General features: G+C 47.3%; 1 protein-coding gene across 3 annotated transcripts; it reads left to right on the top strand.

Moving 5' to 3' along the window:
- The first annotated feature begins 1,122 nt into the window (after window positions 1-1,122).
- Window positions 1,123-15,537, top strand: ZBTB5 (zinc finger and BTB domain containing 5). Of its 3 annotated transcripts, XR_015242842.1 has the most exons (3): window positions 1,123-1,335; window positions 11,115-13,280; window positions 14,858-15,537. XR_015242842.1 is itself a non-coding variant. In XM_086683521.1 (2 exons), exon 2 carries the CDS (start codon window positions 11,119-11,121, stop codon window positions 13,150-13,152), a length of 2,034 nt encoding a protein of 677 aa, XP_086539647.1. In that variant the 5' UTR covers window positions 1,123-1,335; window positions 11,115-11,118; the 3' UTR covers window positions 13,153-15,537. The 3 variants fall into 3 exon arrangements, 2 of the variants coding, with proteins under 2 accessions (XP_086539647.1, XP_086539648.1); XM_086683521.1 differs by having other exon boundaries at window positions 11,115-15,537; XM_086683522.1 differs by lacking the exon at window positions 1,123-1,335 and adding an exon at window positions 1,990-2,720 and having other exon boundaries at window positions 11,115-15,537.
- The last annotated feature ends 104 nt before the right edge of the window (window positions 15,538-15,641 follow it).

Raw genomic sequence — 15,641 nt, 5'->3', positions numbered from 1 at the left:
CCCACCCCAAAAAACCCAGCGGCGATCCCCTGCCTGCCTTGGTCTCCGGAGCCACGCAGAGCTCCTGGACAGCTCCCGCCGGAAGGCCCCTCACGGGCTCGCTGGTCTCCTCTTCACCCGAGAAGGAAGGCTTCCTTCCAGCCCAGGGCCCGGTGCCTCCGGGAGGCTGCTCGGTTCTCCATCCGAACGTGCACCTGGGAGCTCGGGATCCGCCCCGGAGCCTGCTCTTTTCTGACAGCGTCTCACGTACACCCGCGAGCCTTCCACGTGGGTTCTGGCGGCGGCAGGCTGATGCGACCTAGAGCACTGATACGGCAGCGCGAAGGGCGAGTCGGCCCGGGACCCCTACCGGACTCCTCGGGCGCCCGCACTAGGAGACGCCGCCGCCGGGACTGGACGTGGGACCGCACCGCACCCAACTGCTGTCGGACAGACAGTATTTTTGGTATGCAGCGTTTTTAGCCTGGATTTGGCTTCATTCAACCCACACAGACTCTTGGAATGTTATTTTATTTTTCCCCAAGTCTACAAGATGGGAAATCAACCTCCGGACCGCTGCGTGTGTGTGTGTGAGCTCCGGGAAGAGCACTCACTGCGGAGAGAGATCCGGAGGTCACGGAAGGGCGCGCCGCCGCGAGAGCGGAGAAATTCTTTGGGTCCAGCCAATGGTGGGACACCGTCCCGGCGGGCTCGCCCCGTAGCTCGCGCAGACCTCAGAGAGCCGTGACTGTGATTGGCACAATTAGGCGGAAAACCCGCTCACCTCCACCACAGCGGCTCTCGATTGGCTGCAGCACAAAGTCTCTTTTCTACAGTCCAAACCTAGAGCCGCTTAGTGCTAAATCCCGCCTTAAAAGGCGTTTGATAACAGTTTTACGTGTTGTAAGGAAAATGGTGATTGGTCACCAGAGCTCACGGATTCAGTCGGTAGTAAACACAGCGAGCTCCTGGGGCCGTCGATTGGTCGGTGTTCCGGGGGGGCCGAGTAAATTCCTTCGGATTCCGCGCGCCGGCTGGCTGCACTTCTGCTCCGGCCCCGCCCCCTCCCATTCTGATTGGCTGAAGCTCGGTCGGAGGGAGGAGGAATGGAGCAGAGTAGGCTCCCTCGCGGGCGTCACTTCCGTTTACTGTCCACCGCTGCCGTGGTGTTCTCAGAGTGCGGCGGCGAAAGGACTGAAGGAGCTGGGGGACGAGAGGCGGGGTGGGCGGAAGGGGGAGGAAATCCCATCGCGGAGACGCCGGGCTGGACGTTCCCGCCTCCTCCGACACTGTCAGGTCGGATCGGAGAAGGGTCACCGCCTCCTCCAGCGAGCAGGGGGGCGGAGCCCGGCTCAGGTGAGGCGACCCTGTCAGCACCAGCGGTGGTGGGGCTCGCGGGCGCGCTCACGTGGAGACCGTTGAGCTCCTGGAGGGCTAGGCTGTCGGCGCGAGTCCGCTCGAGCCTAGGCGTCGGGGTGCGCGCAGACGCGTACCGGTGACCCCCGCCTACCCTGCCGGTCTTTCTGAAGGGGTATTGTTACCCTCCGGAGCGGAGGGGCCAGGCGGGTGGGAGGCGGGTCCTTCTGCGCAGGCGTCCCCCAGGTCCCGACGCCAGGCTGTCTGTCTGCCGGGTGGGGCGGGGGCTCTTGCCCCCACGACTATGCGGGCAGGCGACGTTGGTTCCTGGGATGGGGTGGGAAAGGCCTAGGACCTATAGCCTGGCGGGTTAGCAGAGGATCTGCCGCCCTACGGGTTGGGGTCGGGTGGCTTCGATGCCCCCTTCCTGGGTCTGTGAGCGTCGAGGTTTCCTTTCACCAGAGCAAGGCCAAGGCGTTCTGGAATCGGGGACCGGCGGTTGACCCTGGAGGGGTGGAGCTAGTCTTTTGGAATGTCCCCGCTGGTTATCGAAGGACTAAACTCATTATGGGCATTTACTGAATACCCATTACTTCCAGGCTTCATGTTGGGAGCTGTGGGGGTGGGGGTGGGGGTGGGGGGGGCGGTGCAGTGGTAAGAACTGCTGTTGCCCCTCTTCCCCTTGTTTGGAGGACAGCTTCGTACATAAATGCTAACTAATATCAGGCAGTGAATTAAGGAGGGGTGGAGAGTTAGGTTTTTACCTTACAAAAAGAAAAAAAAAAGCCCGCATTCTGGCCTGGTGGAGGGTACTGTAAGAAGCTAAGTCCTTTATAGGAGACAAATCCTAAATATTTATTCGGAGGAAATTTTTTAGGGAAAAAAACAGTAAAGCCTTGATTACTAAGTAAAAGGCTCGGGTTCTGGGTAATTTGAATGAATAGAAGAAACCCCTCACCTTCGAGAATTGAAACAAAACTTCTTGCAAAATATGTTAATATACTTTTCAGTTATAGTAAGTAGAAGATGTTACTTACATTGGGATCTGTAGAGGATGCTGTGCCTTAATCATTGATGATTTGTTATCCTTGTATGGGCTGTTGTGCCTTAGATAATTAAAAAGGTGTGCTGGACGCCTAGTAGTCTTCTGGAGAATTTGCTCGTCATTTGCCAAAGTCTTAAGATTTCCACAGAGAGGGTGGTTGGCCTCAAGCTAAAAGAGCAGAGGTGGAGGGAAGAGACCAGGTGGAGAAAGAGGAAAGAATGTTAAGAACAGCCACTAAACCAAAGGAAGGCTTCCCACTGTTGCTCTAACCCTCACTGGAAATCTTAGCAAACTTGGGAAGACTGGCCTGGCCACCACTGACAGCTTGGTGACCTGCCAGGTAAGACTAACTGGTTGGGGACCTATTCTGGGCCCGTGCGTTTTGCTGAATAAATGAACCAGGACTTTTTTAAGAGTTCTGAAATCAACTTGTTTTTTTTTTGATTTGCCTTTTTTCTCCTAAAAATTGTGTTAAGACATAGTTAGCTGGGGATGCTGGCAAGCTCTATTCTGGTTAATTGAGGTATTTCTAGCAAAATTCTGAACGTGATAAGATTTGGAAGAAAAACATCTTAGAGTAGGGTGTTTCCTAACTTTAGAGGTCAGTGCTCTCAAAAGAGACTTTGTTGTAAGACTGTCACGAGAAGTTGAAGTCACTTTTAAAAACCACTTTGATACAAAATGCATGCAAATGTTTTAATATTAAAAGTACTGAGTATGAATTATACTGGAGTTCTTCAGTGTGGGTAAGACTTAAAAATATCTTCTATACAGTGAGACATGACAAAGTTTGCTGTAGGGCTGACACAGAATCTTGAATCTACCTCATCTTTTCTTTAGAAAGGGAAAAGATAAGTTTAAGATATTTGAGTCAATACTGTTCTCCTCTGTCAGTTTGAAGCGTAGGTTTTTCTTTTGCTGTACTTACCATTTCTCAAATATGGACATTGTCTACCAGAGCCAGATTTTGCTAGTGTAGCAGGTGGGACGGAATGGGACATGACACTGCACCTTTTGTCTAAGTATGAAGCGAACTTCTCATATGCCAGAAGACCAGCTGTTTGAGCAAACTGCTGCCCTTAGAGTTGTTTACAGCATTTTCATCACTGAGCAGTGACGTTTGATCTCAGGGTCCAGTTGTGGGGGGTGCCTTTCATTTGATTAGTTATACAGATATTTGCTAAAGGCTTTGATTTATCTTTCGGGCAGCTCAAACATATTAGGAATTGTGTGGGAGTACTGACTTCATTGTAATAAAATAGGCATGCTGTCCTGTGCCCTGGAAGGAAGTCACCGTGCACAGCTCACATCAAGGGGCTCCACCCCTCCATCTCTTTGAGGATCGAGAATTTACATAAACTACTTGGAATTCTTCTGCACAGGAGATTTGACTCTTCTCTCCCCAGTGTTTATGTGTTTGTGTATATCAGTATGGACCTATGGATATTTATTGTATACATTTGGGGTATAGTCCAGTACCGTTTTATCTTTTTGCTAAATTGTTCCACCTTTGGCCTTTGGGAGTTCTTTCTCCTGTTGGTCCTGCGTCCCATTCACATACATTATCGTGTTTGTTTGTTTGAAGCATTTCCTTACTTTCTGACACTGTAAGATACTGCAGGCTTGTGTATTTTCTGCCTCAGTCCTAGAATCAGCCATTTCTCCAAAGAGCACTAGTTCCTTTTGTTAGAAGATGGTATTTGAATTTTTTTTAAATGTTTATTTGTGTGTGTGTGTGTGTGTGTGTGTGTGTGTGTGTGTGTGTGTGTGAGAGAGAGAGAGAGAGAGAGAGAGAGAGAGACAGACCATGAGCAGGGGAAGGGCAGAGAGAGAGGGAGACACAGAATCTGAAGCAGGCTCCAGGCTCCGAGCTCTCAGCACAGAGCCTGACGTGGGGCTCGAACTCACGAGCTGCGAGATCATGACCTGGGCCAAAGCTGGACATTCAACTGACTGAGCTACCCAGGTGCCCCTAGAAAATGGTATTTGAAACCAAGTTGTGGGCACCAGGGTGGTATTGATATATATTTTTTTGTAATCCTTTTAATGTCTACTTTAACACAGGTGTATTCTCATTCCTGCTTTTGTATTCAATTTGTTATGATACAATCTTTTTTAAAAAAAATTTTGGGGCACCTGGGTGGCTTAGTCAGTTGAGCGTCTGACTTCAGCTCAGGTCATGATCTCACACTCCATGAGTTCGAGCCCCGCGTCGGGTTCTGTGCTGACAGCTCAGAGCCTGGAGCCTGCTTCAGATTCTGTGTCTCCCTCTCTCTCTACTCCTCCCCTGCTCATGCTCTGTCTCTCCTTGTCTCAAAAATAAATGAAAACATTAAAAAAAAATTTTTTTTAATGTTTTAGTGTTTGTTTATTTTTGAGAGAGAGAGAGAGAGAGAGAGACAGAACATGAGTGGGGGAGGGGCAGAAAGAGAGGGAGACACAGAATCTGAAGCAGGCTCCAGGCTCTGAGCTGTCAGCACAGAGCCCGACGCGGTGCTCGAACTCACGAACCATGCAATCATGACCTGAGCCAAAGTCAGATGTTTAACTGACTGAGCCACCCAGGCACCCCTGTTGTGATATCATCTTGATTAAAGTATACCAAGAAAAATCCAGCGTCACAGATATGTATTTGGAAAAGGGAGGAGTATTTTAGTAGCTTTTTCAGATAACTTTGGATAGTCTTTTCTGATACTATAACAAAACTGAGCAAATGGTATTTTCTTAAGTGGTTGGTTAGTTGCAATGTGTCATCTGAAACTGTATCAACAAACTTCATATTCTGTTACACTGAAATACATTAGTTTGTGTCTTGCACTGTGAACCATTTCTTTATCCATACCTTATTTTTTAACATCACAGTTTTATAACATTGGTCATTTGGGAAACACTGATTCACTGAGTTATGCAGATCTTCCAAATATTGTTACATTTAGTATACAATATTAAAAAAATCACATTCCATTAGTATCACCAATGATCTCATTGGGTTTGAGCACTGAGAAGCTGTCAAACTCATGGTGACCAATACAAATTTTCCAAAATTCTAATTTTTACCTGAAAGCTCAAATTTTATCATAGGCAATAAATACTGATTTCCTTGAAATGACAGGCTCATTTCATTCATTTTCAAGAGAATCAGTGGCAAATACTCAAGTCTGAGAACCATAGTTTGTCAGTCATTGTTCTCCCAAGTTATAATGGTGTTCCATTAAAAAAGCAATTAGTTCAGGGGCGCCTGGGTGGCGCAGTCGGTTAAGCGTCCGACTTCAGCCAGGTCACGATCTCGCGGTCCGTGAGTTCGAGCCCCGCGTCAGGCTCTGGGCTGATGGCTCAGAGCCTGGAGCCTGTTTCCGATTCTGTGTCTCCCTCTCTCTCTGCCCCTCCCCCGTTCATGCTCTGTCTCTCTCTGTCCCAAAAATAAATAAACGTTGAAAAAAAAATTAAAAAAAAAAAAAAGCAATTAGTTCAGCTTACAATTCGAAAGTTGCACGAGTATTTTTCCTTGGGACAACATTGCGTGGCAGTACGCAGCACAATGACTTCAAGTGTACTTTTCATTTCATCTCACATAATATTTAAAAAGACGTGTGTTCAAGAATTGAAACTAACAATAATGAAGGCAAGGGGAGATCCAGTCCCCTGTAGAGCCTGCATTTTGTAGTAGTGGCTGCGTTCAGCGCACACACAGCATTCTGGCCAGATTGTTCCTGCTGCCCAGTTCCAGCTCAGGTGTCCAGCCTTCCCATCAACTCTTTCAGCAGCTTACTTTTATGCTTAGGTTAGCTAGAAACAGTTTCTGTTGCTACAACCAAGAACCCTGACTGGTACTGTGCTCAAGCTTTAAAAAACAAAATATTTTTGGGTGCCTGGCTGGCTCAGTTGAGCATCTGACTCTTGATTTCAGCTCAGGTCATGATCTCAGGGTCATGAGATGGAGCCCGTCCATGTCTGGGCTCCTCTCTGGGCATGGAGCCTGCTTAAGATTCTCTCTCTCAAAAAAAAAAAAAAAAAAAAAAAAAAAAAAGAAGAAGAAAGAAAAGAAAAAAACTTCTCTCCCTCTGCCCCTCCCTGCACTCTTGCATGCCAGCATGCTCTTTCTCTCTTTCTCAAAACAAACAAACAAAATATTTTTTATAGAAGTCACCTGAAAAGTGATGATAGTCTTTGGTTCAAAATTGTATGCCTCTTTTTTAACTTTTCGGACCATGTGTGGTGATCATTAACATCAGTTTTGAGCATTCACGATCTAATACCTGCCATACTAGCCTTACCTACTTACTCTCCAGCCAGAATAGATACCCTGCTTCCCCCCACCTCAAACCTCCCACTTTTACCTCCATCTGGAATGCATTTTACATCTCATTTTATCCAAATGCAGACCTGTGCCTAGCTCTGTTGTCAGGGCCACCAAGAAGCTGGAAATAACCTTTGCCTTCTCTGAATTACCAAGCACAGTTATCTCTCTGGTGGCACTTAATGCTTTCCACTTTGTTATATGGTTATTTGTATATGTCTTGTTTCCACCAAGCACCTTTGACAGTTAGGACAGTGCCATACAGATCTCCACAGCACTTAACCTTGAACGAAGCAAGCACTTCAAAACACTGGATGAATGAATCTGTATACCAAATACACAAGTGCCTTCACGGGCTATTGTGATCTCAGGTTGTATAGCCCCTCGAGGACATGTCTCCAAGTTGCCGGACCTCTTTTGTCCCTTAGTGGGTCAGCTGTCTTTTTTTGCAGCTGTCAATGTGCAGCCGCTGCTTGCCCTCATTCTAGAATTGCTGTTGCTCGTCTTCAATCATCAGGAAACTAGAAAAACTTGAATTTTGCTTATTTAAAACAAAAGACTATGTATGTGAGCTCTTGAGGGACTTTCCTATGAGGAAATCTTTCATACACAGGCTTTGATCTTTATTTTGGAGATTCTGAGACTTTCTGGTTTTTGGCTGATTTTAGAGACCAGACTCAGGAAAATGGCTGTTGGGTAATACAGTGTTATATTTTATCTATATACAGTCAGAGCTCATTCAAAAGATAATTTATGGTGCTGTACATCAGGCACTTTGGGAGGGAGAAAATGCAGTCCCTGCCCTCAAAAAGCTGTCTTAGTAGAAAGCATTTTGAGTTTGTGCTAGGCATGTAGGTAGGGCATGAATACCTTTTCTTACTCAAACGGAATCATGAAGTTCTAGGTCAGCTAATCCCCAGGAACTGTGAACTGGAAAACAAGGTGGCAGAGCAGGGAGAGCTGGGGGGTAGGGTAAGATGGTGAGGGCTCTGGCTTTAGCTTGAGTTCCCCAGTCATGCTCACTTTTGGTCATTGATAGATTCTCTTTTTAATAGACCTGACCTGTCCATTTCCCAAGCCAGCCCCGAAAGAGCAGAAACAGATTATGAAATCAGTCCTGATGACAGATTGGGTTCTGGGGTTAACCCTGGGCACCTGTGTGCCCACCTGGTCCCTAGCCTTTCCCTACTTCCACTTAGTCAAATCAAGTAGAAGCGGGCTGAATGTTCTAGGACGCCAGGACTTGGAGCCCTGTCAAAAATCCTAGACCGCTTGTCTGGGACCTTGCCTAGTTTTATTCTCTTACATTTATTTTTGTCTGTATCGTCTTTAAAAGTGGAGGACAAGTTCTGTTTCGTTATTTTTCCAGATTAGGGATATTGAACGGTTAAGAATTCCTTAGAATGTCAAGACACTTCCTGCAGGTGGCAACTTGTGTGCAGGTCCTGCCTGGCGCACAGGCAGCAGGTCCCTTGATAGGGTGGCAGATGATGTCTGAGTGTGGGTGTACTTTGCTTTATGAACTAAGTATATTATTGAAAAGCATGCAGGTAGGTCAATACAGAAGTCAGATAGTTTAAAATGTGCTATTAATGGGTTTGTTCTCCTAGAACACAAATGAACTTTTTTATTAGTCTAAGTAAAGCATTATTAGGAAAGTAAATCTATTGAGAAAACAGTCAGCTCTTGACTATTCATGTTAATGTAACAAGCAGTGGTGTAAGTGTATTTTCTTAATGATATTTAGTTTGGAAATTACTAAAAATCTGTTCCTGCAGATAACAAATACCGTGCTGTACACTTGCTCTGAGTCAGTTACAAATTGGTAGATCACTTGCTGTATCTCCTCCAACTATATAGACTCATATTGTCACATTTTAAAATCTTTTAGAGACCTGAAGCTGTTTTCCTTGGTTTCAAGGCTTCAGACAGTCAGCTTTTGCTAAAACACTTACCTTCTCAGCATGAGCTCTTTTTATCACTTTTACACTGGGCCTCTTGAGTTTGCTAGAGCTGCTTGAGAGCTTTGAATAACCATGATCTTGATTCATGATTCTCTTCTATCAGAGCTGAGAGTAACAACTTTTATGTCTCCCAGACTGAATTTTTAAAATACCCCTTCTAGATCCAAAAATGTTTTCAGATAGCCATGTTATTTAGGTTTTTCGAAATTATGATTTAAACCTCATGTTTAACTATGTGACAGATCCAACGTAAACTAGGTTAAGATAGAAGGGGAATTCATTGGCTTACGAAGTAGGAAGCCCTAGGGTGATGCCCCCTACAGTCACGGCTGGTTCCCAGGGTCTTAATGTGATCAGGACATTGTTTTTGGTGTTGGCTTCCTTCTCAGACAGGCAAAAATGGCCACCATCAGTGCTAGACTTACATCTACCTTATGACTTGCAAGCTGAGTTCAGAGAATGCCAGGGCAGACTCTAATTGGCATGGCTTGAGTCACATACCTGCAAGTCATGGGGAGTGGCCAGATCTCCCTGGATTATCTGTCCACTCTTGGAACTCAGAGGTTTAGGGCAGTCTGATCTGCACCATATGCACTAAGAATGAATGAAAAAGTGATTTGCCCCAAAGTAGGCAGACAAAAAAAAAAAAGTTTCTTGAGCTAGGATTTGCATGTTGATTTGTGAGATGTTAACAAGTTTCACATGGTTCCAGTTATTTGTTGCCATGTAACAAATCACTCTGCAAACTCACTGGCTTGAAACAACAAAAATCATTTTATTATCTCTGACAGTTCTAGAGATTGGCTGGGCTCAGCTCTGGGGCTGAAGTCACTTTGAAGGCATCCTCACTGTGGGAGCAGGTGCCAACCGCCAGCTAGACTTTAGCTAGGCTTCTTCGCAGCATGGCGGCTGGGTTCCAAGAGCAAGCCAGAAAGAACAGGGGAAAGCTATGTTGCCTTTTGTGACTCAGCTCACAAGTCACACAGTGTAATTTCTGCCATAGTCATAGACTTGCCTGGCTTCGGGAGTGAACACAGACCCCACCTCTTGATGAGAGGAGGGTCAGTGTCACATTGTAAGAAAGCATGCAAGATGGGAGAGCTTCATGTGGCCAGCCATCTTGGAAAATACAATCTGTTTTATACATTGCCTTACTTAAAGTGACTAGTTTTTATAAACAACATGAAGTATAAAATAGGCTTGGGGTGCCCTTATGTTGACAGGCTCACTTTGTTGCCCAGTGTACCTGTAGTATCACTAAGGAGCGCTCTGGCTTTCTTTCCACTCTCATTTCCTATTTTTAAATGATCTCAACCCGCTTTATGTATAGTCATGTTTGGTGGAAAAATCAGCAACCAGCCTGTCGCTATAGAAGTAAAAAACAGAAAGACCCTTCCTCTTTGCTTCCCTGGCACAGTCAAGGGTAGGAGGTGGGTGGGTCCCTAAGCTCAGCATCTAAAAGTTCTCCCTAGAACTTCCAGTGTATGATTTTTTTTATTGACTAGACTTCCAGCCAGTCCTCCTGTCTTGGCATCACCTTCAGTCTGCTTCCACTGGCACTCGTGAAGCCAGTTCCTGAGCCTTTGGGGAGGTAGGGGGCTTATATAGAAGTCAGGTTGTTTTGTCCATTGCTAGTTTAGGATTTAGCTCTCTGGGCTTGTTGAGTCAGCACTCATTCATTTTTCTGCTTACCAGCTTCTAAAATGCCACTGATACTTCTTTCCCATTCTTCTTGTCCTTGTGGGTTTATACATTTTAAACAGCAAATCCCGGGGTGCCTGGGTGGCTCAGTTGGTTAAGCATCTGAGCCCTGCGTCGGGCTCTGTGCTGACAGCTCAGAGCCTGGGGCCTGCTTTAGATTCTGTGTTCCCCCCTCTCTCTGCCTCTCCCCTGTTCTCTGTCTCGGTCTCTTTCAAGAATAAACAAAAATTAAAAAAAAAAAATTTAAACAGCAAATCCAAAAACTTTAGTGTCCGTTTAATGGGGTTTCAGCAGTGAGTGGGGGTAAATGCATGTGTGCGAGCGATCTATCACTGTCTATAGCTGGAAATCTTACCCACTCATACCCATTTGCCCCTTGACTTCCTTAACATTGCTGAAAGACTGGAATTTATTGGGAGCTTATTCTTTGTCCTTAGGGAATGCAGAATTCGAATTAACTTCTGCGGGATAGATATTCCGTCACTTACACACTGGGTCCTAAGTGTTACAAGGGTCAGTCCTATGAAGAGTGAAGGGGAGCCTGTAAATAGCCAGTAGCTGGTCCCATGTGTACATGTGTCCAGGACCGTTAGCTGAATGGGCATTTGCTCCTCATTGGACAGGTTTTTAGTCTGTGTGCCCATGATCAGAAATATTAAAAGCTTTAAAAGGCCCAAGCTGGGCCATCCACATCTCTTTTCATCACACCCTCTGTGCTCTTTGATTTCAGCTTTTCTAAGTCTTAACTCTTTCTTTCTTTTTTTTTCTGTAGGATCATGGATTTTCCTGGACACTTTGAACAGATCTTCCAGCAACTGAACTACCAGAGACTTCACGGTCAGCTCTGTGACTGTGTCATTGTAGTGGGGAATAGACATTTTAAAGCCCACCGATCTGTACTGGCAGCATGCAGCACGCATTTCCGAGCCCTGTTCTCCGTGGCAGAGGGAGATCAGACCATGAACATGATCCAGCTGGATAGCGAGGTAGTGACAGCGGAGGCCTTTGCTGCACTGATTGACATGATGTACACCTCCACCCTCATGCTGGGGGAGAGCAACGTTATGGATGTCTTATTGGCAGCCTCTCACCTGCATTTGAACTCTGTCGTTAAGGCATGTAAACATTACTTAACGACAAGGACGCTGCCCATGTCTCCCCCCAGTGAGCGCGTCCAGGAGCAGAGTGCCCGCATGCAGCGCTCCTTTATGCTGCAGCAGCTGGGGCTGAGCATCGTGAGCTCGGCCCTCAATTCCAGCCAGAGTGGCGAGGAGCAGCCAGCCCCCCTGAGCTCGTCGATGCGCAGCAACCTGGACCAGCGGACACCCTTCCCCATAAGACGCCTTCATAAACGCAAGCAGTCTGCAGAGGAGCGGGCCAGACAGCGCCTCCGACCCACCATGGAGGAGGCTGCCATTGCTGACGTTACGCCAGAGAACGGGCCGTCAGGGGTCCATTCTCGGGAGGAGTTCTTCTCACCAGACTCCCTGAAAATGGTGGATAACCCTAAGGCTGATGGAATGACCGACAACCAGGAAGATAGTGCCATCATGTTTGACCAGTCTTTCGGTGCTCAAGAAGATGCCCAGGTGCCCAGCCAGTCTGACAACAGTGCCAGCAACATGGCCCAGTTGTCCATGGCCTCTCGTGCAACTCAGGTGGAGACCAGTTTTGAGCAGGAAGCCGTGACCGAGAAAAGTGGTTTTCAGTGTGAAAATCCTGAGGTTGGCCTTGGTGACAAGGAACACATGAGAGTGGTGGTTAAATCTGAGCCCCTGAGCTCTCCTGAGCCTCAGGATGAAGTGAGTGATGTGACCTCACAAGCAGAAGGCAGCGAGTCTGTGGAAGTGGAAGGGGTTGTGGTCAGTGCCGAGAAGATAGACCTCAGCCCTGAAAGTAGTGATCGGAGTTTCTCGGATCCCCAGTCTAGCACTGACAGGGTAGGTGACATCCATATTTTGGAAGTCACAAATAACCTAGAACATAAATCGACTTTTAGCATCTCGAATTTTCTTAACAAGAGCAGAGGAAGTAACTTTAGTGCAAATCAGAACAATGATGATAACATCCCAAACACCACCAGTGACTGCAGGTTGGAGGGCGAGGCCCCTTATTTGTTGAGTCCAGAGGCTGGGCCTGCTGGCGGGCCCTCCTCGGCCCCTGGCTCTCACGTGGAGAACCCATTCAGTGAGCCTGCGGACTCCCACTTTGTCAGGCCTATGCAGGAAGTGATGGGCCTGCCCTGTGTGCAGACTTCAGGCTACCAAGGAGGAGAACAGTTTGGGATGGATTTTTCCAGGTCCGGTTTGGGCCTCCACTCCTCCTTCTCCAGGGTCATGATGGGCTCCCCAAGAGGAGGAGCCAGTAACTTTCCGTACTACCGACGCATAGCTCCCAAAATGCCGGTTGTAACTTCTGTCAGGAGTTCCCAGATCCCAGAAAACTCTGCCGGTTCCCAGCTAATGATGAATGCGGCCACGTCCTCGTTTGAGAACGGCCATCCTTCGCAGCCTGGCCCTCCGCAGCTGACCAGGGCATCTGCTGACGTTCTGTCAAAGTGCAAGAAGGCCTTGTCAGAGCACAACGTCTTGGTCGTAGAGGGGGCTCGCAAGTACGCCTGCAAAATCTGCTGCAAGACTTTTCTGACCTTGACAGATTGCAAGAAGCACATCCGTGTTCACACAGGTGAAAAACCCTACGCCTGCCTCAAGTGCGGCAAGAGGTTCAGTCAGTCCAGCCACCTGTATAAACATTCAAAGACCACCTGCCTGCGCTGGCAGAGCAGCAACCTGCCCAGCACTTTGCTCTAACCCCGACCTCCTGAGATCACGCCGACGCCAGCCGCGGGACCGAGGCCATCATCTCCTCTGGTTGGTGGTTCACGCCGTCGGGGCGGAGGCTTCAGGCCGCCCAGTGGCTCCGCAGATTCCTGTGGCTGGTACGTGGGGAGCAAGTACGTGTAGCACGTATGCTGCTGCATTTCCGAGCGAAATGCACACTTTTGGAGAGGGACGTGGTCCCTGAAACCAAGTTCTTCCTTAGGGTTGAGTAATTCAGTCAGAAAGTAGTTTGTAATTGATGGTGTGAAAAGTGGCACATTTAAAAATTAAGAATTGAAGTGCAAAAAAATTTTTTTAGCAATTTTTGTAAAACTCTGTGAAGCATTTAATTAAATTTCCTATATCCTCTGAGGGGAATATTATATATCTGTACGGTGATGCAAAATGCACTTACGTGTAACCAGTGGCGATCTCGTGCCTGTCTGAAAGGAAGGCCCTTGAGGACACGCCTGTCCGCCACGAATGCTTTAAAGTGTATCATGAGCTAGTCCTAGGCCTCAGAAAGTACTGTATTTTAAATTTCCGTCTCATTTGCAGTCACAGACACTGCACTTTGATGGTGCTGACACTGGGTCCAGAGCGAGCGTTCTCCGGACCGTTAGGTGTACATACTTTTGAAAACATCACTGCTGGATAGATGTTTGAACAATTTTTCCTGCTTTTCAAAGCAGAGCTGTAAATGGAGTATGTACTTGTAGGGAGTGACAAGTGAGGTATTGTTTCTGTATGTGCTGTTTTAGTGGGGTCTTAACCAACTTGTGTCACATATGTTACAGCTCCATGTTTGGAAGTCAGAAAAGAGCTGGTGTTTGTCTTTGTTTTAATGGTGTGGAGTCCTGTTTTGTGGGATCTTTCATGGCGCATTTACCCTGCGCTCCATCCAGGCTTCGGGGGCCGGGCCAGCCTGACACATCTCACCCAGCGACAAGCCCATTCTCTGCTTCGCTTCTTCACACTCTCTTGCCCCGTGTGGCATCTTTCCCAGGCCTACGTTACTGTTTTTGTTGCAGACTAACCAAAAATGATGTTAACCCCCTCCACCGTGGGTTTTATTACTTTTATATACTGTAGTTTTAAAGTGTAGACCTGAGCTTTTACTGTTGTTTCCCCCACCCAATACTGAATGTTTAAAATCCAAACGTAGCAGTGTTCCCAGATAACTCTTTTCCAGACTCTGTAAGAGAGCTGGGCAGCCCAGAGCATGGCAGTCACCAGGCAGCACCAGACACTGAGGAGACATCTGGGCCACTGCCCGGGGCCTCTCTGGGCCCCAGGGCCTCGCTTTCCCAGCCCCTCCTGCGCTGTCAGGGCTGCTGCTGGCACCTGTGTTAGGTCGAGCCCTGGCTTCTGTGCCTCGAGGGGGACGTGCCTCTGTAGAGCTCATGAAGTCAGTGTAATTCATGCACGAACAGGAGTTCAGTTTTTACACAGCTCATTTAGAGACACCAAACCATTGTGCATAATCGAGAGAAATCCTTCCTTTGTTTAGCAAGCTAAGTACGTGTAACCTGAAACAATCAGCATGGGTTTTCTCCCCTGAATCTAGCGTGTGCAGTTACACACCTGTCTGTGGATAAAATCCTAACGTTCAGAGTCGGGCTCAGCATCGACCTGTGAACTGAGCCCCAGGGAGAAAAGCCAAAAGAGAAACTTCTGTGATTCCTCTCCTTTCCAGATGTGGGAAAGAGACCGTCGGAGGATAGGGGATCACGTGTGTGTGGCTTTTGTCAGCGGTCTTGATGTGAGGAGGCTCTACATCTACCCCTCTACTTGACGTGGGGACCAGTGTCTTGTGAGGACATTAACCTTGGGAGGCAGGTAGGTCAAGGTGGAGCACAAGAGAGGCCCTGCCTAGGCCCAGGGAGAGGAACCGGTAGCAATGGGGAGAGCAGTGCCAGCCTCCTTTCCCTTCCAGCTTGAGGAGGAGGTGCCAGGAGGCTGCACCCTCACCTCAGCTCAGGCTTAAGTGGACTTTGCTTTAGGGCCTGTCTCTGACACAGCGGCTGGAGCCCTGTCTCTCCACTGCTAGATGGAATCTGGAATCTCTCATCTACCTCTTAGTCGGTTTCTATGTGTGAGAAGCAAGCTTTTGGGCCAGTGTCCTCATACATGCTGTAGAACTTAGAAAATAATTCAGAGGTTCCCTGTAAAACCAGTCTCAGGGTTCCTATGATCCGAAGTTTCTACCTGAATTATAACTGGTATTGGGTACCTGGATTTTGATTGGTTAGCCTTAATTACAGCCTGGCGTAATCATTTCTGGTGATCAAATCATAAAGTTCTTTCAGGGCACCCCTGTCAATGGTGCTATGCTGGTCAAAATTTGAGATTTTGAAATAAAAAATTTGTCACATACATGCCTCTAACTAAACGTGTTCTTTTTCTTCACTTAGGTTATTAAGGTTGAAACAAGACAGGGAAGTAGTATGGCTTTCTCTGCTAACGCTGCCTTGACCGGT

This window comes from Puma concolor, chromosome D4 (assembly GCF_028749965.1).
Source record: "Puma concolor isolate L17-30 chromosome D4, mPumCon1.1.hap2, whole genome shotgun sequence".
Taxonomy (NCBI): Eukaryota; Metazoa; Chordata; class Mammalia; order Carnivora; family Felidae; genus Puma; species Puma concolor.
Note: the sequence above shows the minus strand (reverse complement) of the source record. Positions and strands in the feature narration are given on the sequence as shown.

Coding starts and splice junctions, on each gene's coding strand:
- ZBTB5 (XM_086683521.1), top strand. CDS start 11,119: ATGGATTTTCCTGGACACTTTGAACAGATCTTCCAGCAACTGAACTAC.